At 63.1% G+C, this 15412-nt stretch overlaps 1 protein-coding gene across 1 annotated transcript in view; it reads right to left on the reverse strand.

Moving 5' to 3' along the window:
- The window catches only part of TTLL4 (tubulin tyrosine ligase like 4), a 20135-nt gene extending 8033 nt beyond the window's left edge, over positions 1–12102 (reverse strand). The window contains exons 1-13 of the mRNA XM_025195322.1: positions 10748–12102; positions 10463–10557; positions 8885–8948; positions 7268–7392; positions 6620–6730; positions 5858–5934; positions 4583–4777; positions 4299–4381; positions 3287–3415; positions 2945–3067; positions 1971–2069; positions 396–530; positions 2–38 (exon numbers count right to left, since the gene is read on the reverse strand). Of these exons, the coding sequence (XP_025051107.1) occupies positions 2–38; positions 396–530; positions 1971–2069; positions 2945–3067; positions 3287–3415; positions 4299–4381; positions 4583–4777; positions 5858–5934; positions 6620–6730; positions 7268–7392; positions 8885–8948; positions 10463–10557; positions 10748–12033 (2559 nt within the window). The 5' untranslated portion in view covers positions 12034–12102. The remainder of the gene's footprint in view (position 1; positions 39–395; positions 531–1970; positions 2070–2944; positions 3068–3286; positions 3416–4298; positions 4382–4582; positions 4778–5857; positions 5935–6619; positions 6731–7267; positions 7393–8884; positions 8949–10462; positions 10558–10747) is intronic.
- Between the last annotated feature and the right edge of the window lie 3310 nt (positions 12103–15412).

Genomic DNA, 15412 nt, shown 5'->3' on the forward strand with positions numbered 1-15412 from the left:
CCTTGATGTTTATGTCCAGCGGCGAGTTGGAATGGAGGCTGTGGGGAGCAGGGAAGGAATGAGTCTGCCGCGGCCGGAGATCCCGGAGGTGCCTGGCCCCTCTCCCCACCCACAAGGGCTGTGGGAGTGATAGTTGAGGAACTCTGTGAGGGCGAATGCCTCCCACAATGATGGGCAGCTCTCATGCAGGCCCCGGACCCAGTACACCCACCCTACCCCGCCAAGAGCACAGCTGAGCACCCGGCTGTTGACCAGCTCATCCAGGGGAACGTGCAGAGACGCTGAAATAGAGAAAGGGCAGGGAGCCTTTGTGCCCCGCTTCGGTAGGGGAGAGAGAGGGAGGGGCCCAAACCGACGTGCCGGGCAGTAGGGCCGAGGGTCCCCCGGGTGCCCACCTTGGGGAGATGTTGACTTCCAGGATCCAGGGCTTGAGGTTCTCGTCCAGCATGACATCGAAGCCGAAGAGCTCGTGGCAGCAGTACGGGCGCCGCACGTACATCTTCACCAGGCTTGTCACGTAGGGCTCCGACCTGCCAGCCAAGGGGAGGCATGCTAGCTTGGGGAGCTGGGCAGCAGCTAGCCACGCCATGCCACGCCTCATGCAGAAGTGCTCCCAGAGCTCTCCCAACAGGCCAGTCCTGGGCATAGCAGCACAGACTCTTGCTGAACAAATCTTTGCTAGTTGTGCTCCCCCCGAGTCTCAGCTCCATGCGTCAGGTGGGTTTTAAGCTGTCCCCAGAGGTGTTGGATGCTGGGCCCGGGTTGTGCCAATGCTTGTGCCGAGACTCAGCCCCGCAGGGTCCTGGCTAGAGCCTCAGGCTGCCTTGGCTGCAAGGCAGGCAGGGAGGGATTTGCCCCCTGCTCAGCATGGCCCGGCCTGGGGAATTTTCCCTCCTCCTGCAGCTGGGGCACAGCCTGGGCCTGGGATCTCTCCAGCGCCCACCAACTCCCAGGACATTGACGGCCACAGCCCCATGTATCCCAGGGGCAGGGGCGACGCCTGGGGCTGTGTCAGGGACGACTGTGTCGTGCAGCTCCAAGGTTGCACATGGGGTTTGTCTGGGGCTGATCCTGCCTCGGGCTGGATGTGACCCCACAGCTCCCTGCTGACCCTGTGGCTCTATGAACCTGAACTCAGGTCCCAAGTGACCTGCCCTAGCCAAGCCTTGGTGGGATCTGTGGGGGCCTTTGGCAAGGGAAACTGGCCTTTGAGAACAGGCCTCCACAGCACTGGAGCCCTGCCATTCTTGTCCTGGCCCCACAGGGCATGCTCCAGCCTGAGACCAGGGTCCTGAGGCCTAGGTGAGGGCAGATGCTCAGCCAGGCCTCAGAGGGTGCCCAAGCGGAGGCCTGGGCACCTCACAGCCATCACCATGGGAAGGGGACAAAGTTCCCGGACCCCCTGGGGCTAAACCTAGATCCCTGTGGCCCAGACATCAGGCACAGCCAGTGCTGGATAAGTGCGGGGGAGGGGGGGAGGATAGGGGTGCAGAAAGGATCTTGGGCAGAGCATATGGACACGAGCTGCCTAGGACCCCCCCGCTTGGACCCGAGTCCCAGGAGACAGGACAGATGGCCCCAGACCCCTCTGCCCTGGGGTAACCCCCCCCCAGCTCTGATAACAGTCATAGGTAATGCAGGAGAAGCTCATGCAAGGGGCAGCTATCACAGGGTGGCTGGGGACAGGGGTCAAGGCACTAGGATGGCCGCAGATGCCAGCCCACTATGCTGCTGTGACCCATGCTGGGAACATTCTGCCCCCAGCTCTGGCCAGGAGTCACACCTGGAAGTTATCCTGGGTTAGGAGCACACATCTGTCCATCCCACCCCAGCTTGCTGGACACCGACTCCACCCAGGCTGCAGGTGACGGCCAAGCCCAGCAGCTGCTGTCACTACATGACCAGGGAACAGGACAGCTCAGGGCTGTGGCAATACTAGGGAAGCTGGCAGGGGGACCCCTGAGACTCACGCGATGATGGTCTTGACGACAATGTCCTTGATCTTCTCCCAGATGGCCTCGCTGTTCACCCCCTTCTGGCTCAGGTAGCTCCAAAGTGCTTTCAGTGCCCTGGGGGAGCCAGATACCGGGAGGTCACAGCACTAGGTGCCTGCCCGCCCCCCTCCCCACCCCAGGTGCATACAGGGAGGGGAAGGGAGCCACAGTGGGCAGAGTCACAGAGCGTGCTCTTCTGTGGCCAGACTTCTCTACGACGGACAGCCAGTGCTGCAGCAGCCAGGGTGGGCTGGGATAGATAGCTCTGTCCCCAGACCCCCCCGGGACAGTGAACCTCCCACACAACCAGCCAGGACTGCATGGGACAGGAGGTCACCACTGCTCCCAGGTCCCGCACAGGAATCAGAAGGATCGGACAGCGCTGTGTAACAGCATTATGGCAGGAAGGGGGTAGGGAAGGGCAGGGCCTCCCCACACGCAACCCCCAGCATGGGCAGCGGTGTCAGCTGCTCCGTACCCTGCAGGTCCCATGGAGCCAGAGGGGGGACCTGCAGCCTGCCTGGCCCAGATGTGACTATGACCCAGGCATGTCCTGGCCCCTCATCACCACCCTGCACCTGTGGGCAGCCAGGGGTAACTCTGGGCAGAATCATCCTTGGAAAGGACAGCGCTGAGCACGGTGAGGCCTGGCCCAGTTCCTGGGAGCAGCAACAGGGATAACTCGGATACCCAGGTCACCGGCAGCTGTGCCTGGTGCATCCCAGCACCTGAGGTTGCCAGAGCAGAGGGCAGCTTGGCAGGGGCAGAGCTGTCTGGCAAATACCATCCTTAGCTCTGCCACTGGCCCTGCCCATGTCTCAGTTTCCTTGCCGGACATGGGACAACATTGGGCTGCTTCTGGAAAGTGCTTGGAGCTCTGCGGTGGTAGAGCCCGGGCAGGAACCCCCCTCTCCCCCCCAGCGATAGAGAGGAGCCAGCCCCGGCCTTACCACTTGTGGCCCTGGCAGGCGGTCTCGTCGGCATTGGCCTTGTACTCTGTGTTCTTCTTGTTCACGCTGTAGTTGGTCAGGTGCATGAACTTGTTGCCGAGGCTCTTCATAGAGGATGAGTACCTGGGCCGGGAGCAGGGGGGTAGACAGGGATCAGCATGTGGGTAATGGGGTGCCCAGACAGTGCCAGGGAGGGGGCTCTGTCTTAACCTCCGCCCTGGGAGCACCAGACTACTCTGCTACAGAGAAGACTGGTGCCCCGCCACAACATCAGCCCCCTACCGTGCCCAGATAGCAGCATGGCTGGCCTGTACCCGCCCTGAGCTGCCCCCAAAGACTTACTTGCAGCTGGCAAAGCGCACAAGCCCATCCCTGAAGAGGTAAATGCGCAGCGGGTCATAGCACGTGACGTAGACATAGATGCGCAGGTCGAATTTGCTGCCTCCAATGAGGTAGGGCTTATGCAGGTACCTGCAGGCAACGAGGGGGGCATGAGGGTGGGGAGGGGCATGGCTGTGAGGGTCCAGGCTCCCGAGTTGCACCCAGGCCCCCCATGCCCGCAGCTCTGGTCCAAACCAGCCCGGCCCAACCAACACTCCTAAGCTTCCAGGGATGGAAACCCCACGCCCCCCTAGGCGGCCTGGCCCAGGGCACCATGGGTGCTAGGTTGGGGGATAACATGGGGAGGCTTGGAAGTGCCTCGTCCAGCCTCAGCACGCAGCCCAGAGGAAGGCTCCTGTGTCCCGAGACAGACTCGTCCTAGCCCAGGTCACTGCCCCTTCCCAGGGATCCAGGGCACCAGGTGCTGGCTGCAGCCAAGTCTGGGGTTGTGCCCAGCTGTGCCAATGCTCCTGCTGGGACTCAGCCATGCAAGGTCCTGGCTACAGGCTCTTGCCTCCTGGTCATGCTGCCTTTGCGGGGCAGGCAGGGATTTGCCCCCTGCTCAGCTTGGTCGGTGGGGTTTCCCCTCCCTCTGTAGCAGAGGCACGGCCAGGGCCTGGGCTCTCTCCAATGCTCACCAACCTTACTGGCAGCAGCAGGACATTGGCTCTGCCTTCCCTGTTGCAAGGAGGCAGCTGGGGTCTCCCAGCTCCATCCCAGTGCCCCCCTTGGGCGTTGCTGGGGACACCTACTCTACTCACTTGCCTATCAATACGCTACCACCTTGTCCCCAACCCACTCCTATTATAAGGCACTTGGCACCTCTGTTCTGACGTGGGGCACAAAAGGGTTTTCAGAACTGGGTTATTTCCCTGGGTAGGACCTTTGCTCCTGGGCAGCCTATGAGGGGCAACCTGGCCTGCAAGGGAGAGGGGCAGCCTGCCTGCCCGCCCGCCCCCCCACGTCCACTCACCTCTGCACCAGCAGCGGCCGGCGCTTGGGCAGCTGGCTCCATTTGTGGACGACCTGGATGCCGATGCCTCTTGCCGACGCCGGCTGGAAAAGGGGTCGCACACAGGAGAGGGGATTAGGTTCCCTACCAGTGTCTTGGTACTAGGTCCGATGCTCCAATATCCCCCCAAACTCCCTGGAGCCAGCCCCCACAAATGCCCAGGCCCAGGCTACCTGGCCCAGTCTCGAGCCCTGAGCCCCACCAGCTGCCCTGTGCTCCCCATTGAACCCCGCCCCACAGCGCACCGGCTTCACGATCCACTTCTGGCGGGTGCCACCCTCCTCCCAGGCCTGGCGCAGCCCCCGGATGTCCTGGGGCAGAATGAAGGACTGGGGGAAGAAGTTGAAGTCCCGCTTGCCGCAGCGTGTCTGCATCTTGGCCAGGTTCCGCCACAGCCGGTCCTTGCGCCCGATTTGGAATGAGCCGGGGAAGTGGTTGATCTGGAAGAAGGATCAAGTGAGCTGAGGCAGCCACCCCTGGCCTCCTAGTCCCAGGCAGGGACAGGCCACCACTGCGGAGAGGCTGGCTTTGCCTGTATGGCCACGGCACCGTACTGGCAGGGCTAAGTATGCCTGGGGCAGGGTCCATTGTCAAATCGTAGAGTCCCAGAGCTGTGGGGCCGGCAGGGAGGTGTGGGGTCACATCCAGCCTGACGCAGGATCCGCCCAGTCCAACCCATCAAGCGATCTTGATGTTGGGGTGGAGAGCAACCTGTTTAAATTCGCTGATGACACCAAAATTTGGGGGGAGGTGAGCAACCTCGGAGCCGCACGACACCGTTGCCCCTGACAGCCCTGGGCATCATCCCCACCCCTGGGAAAGCAGGGAGCCGTGGCTGACAACATCCTGCTGCTGCCAGGGGGGTTGGAGGGTACTGGAGAGCCCAGGCCCAGGCCATGCCCTCACTGCAAATGGAAGGGAACCCCCTCACCCGGGCCACACTGAGCAGGGGGTAAATCCCTGCCTGCCTGCCTTCCCTCCCCCTCCAGGCAGCGTGAGTGGGGGACAAGAGCCTGTAGCCAGGACCCTGCGGGGCTGAGTCCCAGCAGGAGCATTGGCACAGCCCCAGCCTGGGCTGCAGCCAGTGCCCAGTGCCTCTGGGGGAGGTGCAGTGCCCCACACGCCTACAGTCAGAGCCAAGCCAAGGGGTTTGCCTGGCAGCCAAGCTCTGGGCTCTGCCCGGGGAGACCGGACAGACAGGGGTGGGGAGATGGCAATGGTGAGGGAAGCCATCACTTCTGCTAACCAGACTCAGACCTGAGTCTAAGCACGTTTGGAAGTGTCACCATCAAGGGTGAGGGGGGCAGCTCATGCTGGAACAAGCTCCCAGGTTCCTTGTGGTCCCTCCCACCACCCTGCAGCCCTGGTGGGGGCCTGGGGGTGCCAGGGCTGTAGAAAGAGCCCACACAGGCCAAGCCACAAGTCCCATGGGGCTCCCCAGTGCCACAGAGCAGTACGTGACTACCCCGAGGCACCAGCCCTGCTACCTCCCACCATGGGCACCCCCCGGCTCTCCTTACCTTCTGGTGCTCCTTGATGATGCGGAAGGCTGGAGACTTCATGTGGTGGCCCCAGCAGCCCAGCCAGTCGCTGTTCCCTGAGGGGAATGAGGAGGTGTGGGAGCCCCAGCCCTCACCAGCTCAGAGAGCCCAGAGCACGTGGCTCCGCAGCCCCCTCCAGCTCCCATCCCCAGACGGCCCGAGTGGGCGCTGGGCCCCGGTGCGATGTGAACCCTGCAGCACAGCAGATGCTGCCAAGGCGACTGTGGCTGCTTCCCCAAGAGTGCCTAGCATGCCCTGGGCACTAGCCATTACCACCCCATTCACCCAGGGGTGCCTCAAGTGTCCTGGTCAGGCTGGGATGGGGGAGTTCAAAACTATGGCTCCCCCCAGCCCCGGAGCTGAGCCGAGAATCACCCTCCCAAAGCAGGCATGAGGGCTCCCCAGGCCCTCCCAGCTCCCTGCACACTCACACGACCCAGCTCCAGCTGTGCTGGAGAGAGGGGGGGGTGTGCTACAGGTACTGACACCCGTAAAGATGCTGGCTCAGGCAGTCCGGGCCTGGAGCCTTCCTTTTGGGATAGTTCAAGCTGCTGTGAATGGCGCAGCAGCCTTTGGGGACAGCCCCCTGGGCCCAGCTGCTCTATGCCTGGCTCAACCTGCTTGGGGGCTGCTGGCCACCAGCACCTTTGCCCCAGGGCAGCGAGACCCTGGCTCAAGCCCCACAGGGTCTGGGCAGGGCGACGGGAGCCCAACAAGGCACCGCAGCTCAGGCAGACTCACTTCTGCTGACTCTGAAGTGTGAGCGGGCGACTGTCTGCTTCACGACATTGGGGGTGACTGAACTCATCTTCCACCGCAGCAGGCGCCGCTGTTCCCAGGGCAGCTTCTCCACTGGCGGGGGGAAGAGGTGGCAAAGGGCGTGAGGGAGATGGAGAGCCTGACTGGGCCCTGGCAACCCTAGGACAGCTGTGAGGGGGAAGGAGCCTGCCAGCTGAGTGGTGACCCAGTCTGAGCCCCAGGAAAGCCCGTCTCTAGGATCCCACCACACAGGGCTACAAGAGGGTGGCACACATGAGTGGGCACCAGCTGCCTCTGCCTCCATACAGCCAGTGCCCAGCATCTCCTGTCCTCCCATAGGGTCAGCCTGATCCCCCACCAGGCAGCCAGGCAGGTTGGGTGGAAATGCTTCTTTGCCCCGTCTCTCCCGTGAGCAGCCAATGCCCCAAGAGGCCGGGGCTGTGGCATGGTCCTCATCGGTGGCATGGCCTCGCCTGGGCCCAGGGCAGGCGTCCCAGCATGGAAGGGGGCAGACGGTGACTTTAGTTGGTTCCTTTCAGGGCACGAAGGGGCCCCGACTGCCTGGGAGGGATGGGGACAAGGGGGAAAGGAGCCCTCAGAGCCCGGATTCCAGCTGCCCCCTTTCTTTACCTCTCTCGTCGCAGGTCCCGAAGTAGATGGTGGGGGGCATGTTGGGGAAGAGGCTGCCCAAGAGGGCTGGTCTGAGCACCCGCTCCTGGGCCTCCACCTGCTGTGCCAGGCCCTCCTGGCAGCTTCTGTGGGGAGGGCGACGAGGCATGAGAGCCGCTTGCCTGGCACCCGCCTGCCACAGCCCCAAGCCAGGGAGCCCCACAGCTCTGCGAGAAGCGAGTGGGTGTGGGGGTTGCGCACATCGCCCATGGGCTGTGCTCACGGGTGTAGGGACGTGGCAGGGCCCCAAGGTCAGAGACCGCCAGGCTGGCCCCCAAGGATGTTTGGCTGTCGGCAACGAGGGGCCATGGCTGCCCCGGGGCCACACATGCACACGTACACACCCACACCTGCATGTATGCAGCAACGTACCCACGTGTACACACATGCACCTACAAGTACACCCACACCCAACACATGCACATTACACACCCGCGCATGTACATGCTTCTACCCACATACATACACACATATGCACCCACACGTACACACCCACATCTACATGTATGCACACTCACCCCCAGCTGTACACACGTTTACACCTACATGCTTGTACCCTGCACATACACACCAGCATGTGCATAGGGATACAGGCACCTGCCTGCATGTGTACACACCCATACCCGAATATACACATCTATATGTTTGCATGCACTCACACCCACATGTACACTCACATGTACACACAAACTTATGTTTACAGCTACACCTGCACATATACACCCACACACACATGTACATGCCCACACCCACACGTGTATACAACCACACACACACACACACACACACACGTGCACCCGCACATACACACCCATACCCCATGTACATGCTTGCACATGTACACCCCCACACCTACATGTACACACCCACATGCCCCTTGCATACACGCTTGTGGACAAACACATCTGCACATACAAACACCCACAGCTACACACCTCTCACGCCCCACCAGGGGCAGTGCTACCCCGCAGGACCCCCTCAGAGAGAGCCCCCTCCGTGGCCTGCCCACCCTAGGCTCACAGCAGCTGGGGACAAAAGGCCCATTAAAGTGCAGACACACGACACAACTACCCCAGGGCTGCACTCAGCAGACCCCCAGCAGGCTCCTCCCGCCCACCCCCAGTAGGCCCTATCGCACCACCTGGCTAGCTGGAGGGGGGTACATGGTTCCCTCTTGCTCTCCAGTGTCCTGGGACAGAGCTCCTAGCGCCAGGCTGGGGATGCGCCTGCCCCATGCTTGCTGAGGGGTAAAGCCCATGTACTCGCCCAGCACATGCTCCATGTGTCCCTGTCCTCAGGGGAGCATCATGGGGCAGCTCTGGGTGTTCCCACAAGGGTGCTAGAGCCTGGCTGACCAGAGCTGCAGCCAATGCGCACCCGTGACCCCGAGCACGGAGGCCAGCACTTGCCCCTGCCTTTGGAGCTGGAGACCCGGCAGGCCATTCAGGCCCAGGCTGCCTCAGTGCCTGGGATGACGGAGCTTGGTCTGAGCGCCAGGTGCAGCTGGCTGCAGCCCAAAGACCCCAGGTCCCAGAGGGGCCCAGTTGCCCGGGGGATGTCACCTGCCCAGCAACTTACCTGGATATGAGCGCCACCGACCCGCTGGGTGACAGGCCCATGACAGAGGAGCTGTCTGACTCGCCTGCCAGAGACAAAAGACAGCATTAGGTTTCCAGGCTCCAGCTGCTGCCTCCCAGGGGGCCTGGGACAGCAGGAAGAAAGGTGGTGCCCTCGCTCCCTCCCCGCTGCCCAGGACCAGCCACCTGGAACATACCCCAAGGGCTCCATGAGACCCTCATGTGATGCCTGAAAGTCCACAGGTGCTCGGGCACCCCCAGGCCCAGGGACTTCAACATGTCTTTGTGCAGCTGGAATCACCAGGCTGGACGAGGCCTGGTCTCCTCTTCCAAACCACCAGCCCTGCCCAAGCCAGTCCAGGCAACCCTCCGCTCCCTTCTGGCACCCAGCACTGTTCACAGTGTTCAGCTGAGTCCTGGCCAGGCGCTATCACCTCACTTGTCTCACACACGCGGGGATGGGAGCATGTCTGTGTGCCTGCTCACCACAAGCCAGGCCAGCTGCATGGAGGTGACCCCAGACTGCAGCTCCCTGATGGGAGGTGCATGGAGGAAGGGGACAGACTTCTCTGTGGCTGCAGGAGATAGGACATGGAATGAGGGACTGAGACTGTAGTGGGGGAGATGGAGGGTGGAGATTAGGAAGAGCCCCCTCCCTCTAACATGGGGGGAATTTCCGTCCATCAGGTCTCAGGAACCACTTCTTCACTGTCCGAGCAAGGAGGCCACGGGGAGACGCCAGGGCTGGGGTACTTTGCAGCAAGGGAGGGTCTGAGGAGAGGCTGGATGGGCGCCAGGCAGGGAGGATCAAAGTGCAGCAATGCCTGTACTCTGCTGGGGTTGGGGGGGTCCTCGGCTGCTGGGCTGTACTAGCTGACTCCCCCCCACAACGTCAAGGGCTGAAGCCCCCCCCCAGGGATTCTGGGTGCTGGTTGCAGCCCAGGCTGGGGTTGTGCCTGAGCTGTGCCAATGCTCCTGCCAGGACTTAGCCCTGTAGGGTCCTGGCTGGAGATTCTTGCCCCCCTACTCCCCACACTGCACTGGTGGGGGTCAGGCAGGGACTTGCTCCATGCTCAGCCTGGGGGGTTTCTCTTCCCTCTGCAATGGGAGCACAGCCTGGGCCTAGGCTCTCTCCAGCACTCACCAAGTCCCCTGGCAGCAGCAGGACATTGGTGGCTGGGGGCCCCCGCCCCACCCGGGACCAAGTCCCCTGGCAGCAGCAGGACATTGGTGGCTGCGGCCCCTCTGCTCTCCTGGAGGCAGGGGTGGGGGCAATGCCCGGGGCTGTGTTGGGGGGCGACAGTGTCATGCAGCTCTGAGGTCACACATGGGGTTTGTCTGGAATGGTTTGGATGCTCCTGCCTCAAGACTGGATGCGACCCCGCAGCTCCCTGCTGGCCTCGTGGCTGCAGGACTCTATGATCCTCAGGAATTTTCCAGAGCAGGAGGGACACACGCTGGCCTGGTCCTGCCCAGAGCAGGGGCCTGGCCAGCCTGGCCACTCTGTGACTCTGTGCACATAATTCTGTGGGTGCTGCCATTTCAGTGTCCCCCTCTGCACCCTGCCCCACCATCTCACCGTCCTCCTCTTCCTCCTCCCCATCCTGGCTCTCATCATCCAGCCCATCAGGAAGCTCCTCTTCTGCCTCATCCTCAGGCTCACTGGGGGCAGTGCTGGAACACAGAGTGGGAGGTGAGAGAGAACCATGGTTTCCCGTGGGTCCTGCTTCCCCTTGCCACCCATGTTCGGACCTGCCCCCGAGAGGGGAAACTTGGAGCAGAGACTGACACCCCCAAGGGTAGCCGAGTTACCAGCCCTCACCCTGCGGGGAACGGCGGAGAGGCCCCTTCCCCCAACACTTACTCCGGGAGCTGCGGGGATACCCTCGGCATGCCCATGGCCTTGCACTTGTCCTCGTCTAGCTGGACGGTGGGGATCTGGGCAGCGACTCTGGAGACAGCGGTGAGGTGCATGGGCCTAGCTGTGTCCCCATCGCTCAGCGACAGGAGGTCCAGCCCACGACAGGACGGAGGGGCGGGCGCTTTGGTGCTGGGGGCCAGGAGCTGAACGCTGACGCGCTTTGTGCAGGCACCGGCACTGGGAGGGCTCCGGCCCCCAGGGAGGCTGCCACGCCTCGGCTCAGAGCTCTGGGGGGCCAGGGCAGCCTGGGGGCTCAGCTGGGCGAGGAGGTGCGGTCTCCAGCGCCCGGCCACAGGGAGTACATCGCAGCAGAGGCCGCTGGCAGCTGGACAGACAGCGTCGAGGTGCCAGCTGTAGTCTTGGCAGGGGCTCTCCATCCCCCTCAGCTGCCTTACAGCCTCCGTCAGCTGGATCTTGCGCTCCCTGGTCTTCAGGCTCCGCAGCCGACTCTCCGCGTCTTCCAGGCACCATGAGGCTGGGCCCTCAGGGCCGGGGGGCCGGCGGGCCAGGACAGCCAGCTGGGGCCCCTTCATGGGTCTGTTCTCAAGGCCTGCAGCGGAGCTGTCTCCGGTGCCCCCAGTGCGGGCCCAGGACATGGCGAGCGGCCGCAGGGAACTCTTCCCTCTCTTGCTCTCGGGGGATGGGGGCGAAGGCACTCGGGCACTGCTTGGCCGCAGGAAGGCATTGTTGTTCAGCACGGGTCTGTAGGGACCGGGAGCTGGCTGCCCCGAGCCCAGAGGGGAGCCTTTAGGTGAAGGGGGGCGGTCTTTAGGCGCCCGCGGCAGCGGGGCCAGCTCTGGGGCAGCTGACAGCATGCCAGGGCCCTGGGCGAAGTTGCTGGCTGGGGGGCCCTGGGGAGGGAGAGGGACCGACCAGCGCTTGAGAGTGCTCGAGCGTAGACAGATGGACTCAAGCCGCTGGTAGGGTCTCTGCCGGGCGTAGGATCGGCGGTAGAGCAGCGTGCTCCCTGGGGAGCTGGGGAAGGGCAGGGGCAGGCCAGAGTGGGCAGCGTCACCAGGGCATGGCACAGGCAGGGGGGGGACGCCGGGGGGCCCCGGGTGGAGCAGGCTGGGGACCGGTGGAGCCCTCACATGCTTCCTCTCCAGCCTCCAGATGGGCTTGATGTGCTGCGGGACCGGGGGCCAGGCCCGGCTCTCGCAGGCCGGCTGCGGGGCGCTGAGCGTGAGCCCGGCGCTACAGCTATAGTGCTGCGGCCCAGCTGAGGCCATGTGCGGCCATAGCACGGCAGGCGGGGGGGCAGCAGGCACCCCCTCACTGCGGCATCCTCAGCGGGTCTGGCAGCCTGCAGGAAGGACACAGAGCAGAGACGCCAGGTTAGAGCATGCCCAGCCGGAGTTGGAGAGCAGGGCAGGGCTCGATCTGCTGGAAACCCCCGCCAATGCTCTCCTTCCTTTGGAGGGCAGCCCCATGCCCCCAGCGTGGAGCCAGCCGGGAGGAAGGAGGCGGCCATGGAGACAGGAACAGACATGGTGAACATCCCAGGGGCAGGTCCCTGCCGGGTGCAGGTAGCCAGGCAAGGGCTGAGCGGGGCGTGAGCCAGCCTCCAAAACAGCCCTCCTGTCCCAGCCCTGGTGCCTGGCTCATTTCTGCCCTCCAACCCTGAGCCTGCCCAGAGCCTGAGACCAACAAGAGAGGCCCCACATTTGGAGGGCTGTCTAGGTCTCTGCTGCCCAGGAAGCCGGGCCCATGAGAGATGTAGCCCCACAGAAGTCCCTGCCTCTGGCGTGTTCCCTGGGACACTGTGACTACAACATGGCTCTGATGCTACCTATAGCCCCTGGTGCATGCCATGTGCCATAGGCGCTGTGTGCCCGTGAGGCTGGGCGTCCCTGCAAACCAAAAACCCCATCACTGGGTGTGTCCACTCCCCACCCTGCTGCAATGCCCAGCAAGTGGAAGAGGCACGGACTTTGCTAGCCCCAGAGCGACCAGCTATGCTACCCATGAGAAGAGCCCTGTGCCCAGCCAGCTGTGGCCCCTGCTGGGAAGAGGACACTGCCAAGGAAGGGTCAGGGGAGCCGCACATACACACAGAGCAAGAAGCTGCCAGCACTGAAAAGACAATGCAGGCCAACGCCTGCTCATGCTGACTCAATGGGACACTCCTGACCAGGTGCCAAGCCTGACCAGGGGCATGCAGCACAGAGCAGCTCCTGCCACCCTGAATGACCTCGACGGCCATGGCACTAGGTGCCCACAAGTTGCTGTGGGCATGCGCTGGGGACTCATTCAACTGCCAGCCTGTGAGGGCTCCCAGCAAGGCGCTGTATGCCCATGTCTGGAAAGAGCTCTCTGTCAAGCCCAGCAGGACCCGCAGGGCCTGGCCAGGACTGCCCACCCCTGCTCAAGTGGCCCTGCTATGGGGGCAGGAACTGCAACACACCTACAACAGAGGTGAGCACGAAGCCAGCCCGTTCCACACACCTGCTCGAGAAGCCAGGCCCAGCGGGTCATGCTGCACAATGCAGCATTTCCACACCCCCGTGGGCATGGCTGACGGAGGACGGCAGATGCCGTGCCCCCTCCTGCCACGGGGCACGTGGAGGAGACGGACAGGAGTTCGCTTCCTGCTCAGCCTCGTAGCAGGAACACTGAGGTCCCGGGAACATCGAGTCCTATCAGGTTGCGCTGCAGCCAGCCTGCGGCAGAGGGAACCTGAGCCGCAGCGGGAGGCCAACAGGGCTGGTGACCCCGCTCGCACCCAGAGGCAGATCTGTGCTGTTGTGACAGCCAGACCGATTAGCCAAACCAATTAGCACGGGACAAAGGGACACGGCTCCCTGGCTCAGGTGTCCCTGGCAAGCGGGTTTACACACACACTGCAGCCAGAGAGGACAGGCCAGGCCAGCTCCACTTGGATCAAGGTGAACGCGAGGGAAACAGGAGTTCTGTCTGGGCTGTTGAGGCAGCTCCCAGCCAGGAAAAGGGGCTTTCAAACCCAGGGATAATTAGTGCACTTTCTCCAGAAGCTCCTGGCAGACCCCCACCCACCCACTCTTCAGGGCCCCAGCCAGCACCTTGGGCCTCAGCAATGTGGGGAGACAGCCTGACAACGAGGGGTACCAATAGTGCTACGGGGACACTGATCCAGGAGACTGGGGCTGAAGAACCAAAGGAAGCACAGTGTGAAATGTCACTCGCCTCCCATAGGAGAGAAGTGAGAAGGCTACTGCATGGCTGGTCCCAAGCAACAGTGTCCTGGGGCACGGCAACGTGCTGGGGCAGGTGGTTGCAATGTCCATAGCTAGGGCATGCGACATGGGCATGGATGGAGGAAGGATGCTAAATTCTTGAGCTGTAAGGCCAGTAGGGAGCTGCGGGGTCACATCCAGCCCAAAGCAGGATCAGCCCCGTCCAAACCCGCCCAGACAAACGTTGCGTGTGAACTCAGAGCTGCATGACAGTCACCCCCGACACAGCCCCAGACATCACCCCTGCCCCTGGGAAAGCAGGGCAGCCATGGCCACCAACGTCCTGCTGCTATCAGGGGGTTGCAGGCATCGGGGAGCCTCGATCCTCCTGCCCAGCACCTGCCCAGCCTCTCCTTGGACCCTCCTGTGCTGCAGAGCCCCCCAGCGCTGGTGTCTCCCATGTGGCCGCCCTGCTCGGGCAGCAAAGAAGCGTTTCCTAAGATCCAACCTAAACCTGCGCGGCTGCAGCTTTCAGCCATGGGTCCATGTCCTGCTCTTGAAGCTGGTGTGTCAACAGGGTGAGAGAACAGGGACTGAGACGCAGACTGACTGACTGACCCACACTGGGGCAAGCAGCTGTCCTGGAGGGGTCACTGCCTTGCTTCCTGCGTGGGCTGGTCCTAGCCCCTCGCCTAGCTTCTTCCAGAGCGAGTCCCGACTTTAACTTCACCGCCCTGCACCTCCCGGGCGCTTGTTACAGCACCTGCGGCGACTCCCATCTTCTCTGGCCTGGCCACCCCTGCAGGACAGAGCGGCGCTGGGACTCCATCCCAGCTGACACGGCAGCCACAGACCCGCAACCGGGATCATCACTGCGGAGGAACAAGGTGCCCAGAGCAGGGCTGGACGCAGGGTACGCTCATATAGGCCTCGCCAGAACAGCGATCCACGTGCGCTGTTTGCACAAAGCTCTCGACAGAGCAGCAAACCCAACCACGCACGAACAAGCGGCACGGTGCAAACGCGGCCAGGATGGCGCCAGGCGTACGGTCTCACCACGAGACGGACGGGCCAGCGGCAGAGTGATCAGGCTGGACCAGGACGTGAAACAAACCCGTAGCACGGGACAGCTAAAGATATTCAAGATACTCGGGCGTAATCCATTTGATCGCCGCAGAACAGGCGGGTGGGCGAGCACGGGAGCCGCGTGGCGCCACGTCGACTGCCACGTCGTAGGTACGAATGCCGTAGCTTGTTCGGCCAAATCGTGTCAGTCCCGCGCTCGTAGACGAGACACCAGGCCGAATCTTTGCCACGAGCAGAGCCCGCGGTCATCCTCCGAGACGCGGCGGGGGTCGGGATCCCCGACACCGCGGCTCCCGAGACCTCAGTGCTGACGACACGCCAGGAACGCCCGACACACGGACGGCAGCAATGACGACACGGGTGGCACCCG

Source organism: Alligator sinensis, unplaced genomic scaffold (genome assembly GCF_000455745.1).
Source record: "Alligator sinensis unplaced genomic scaffold, ASM45574v1 scaffold1765_1, whole genome shotgun sequence".
Lineage (NCBI taxonomy): Eukaryota > Metazoa > Chordata > Crocodylia > Alligatoridae > Alligator > Alligator sinensis.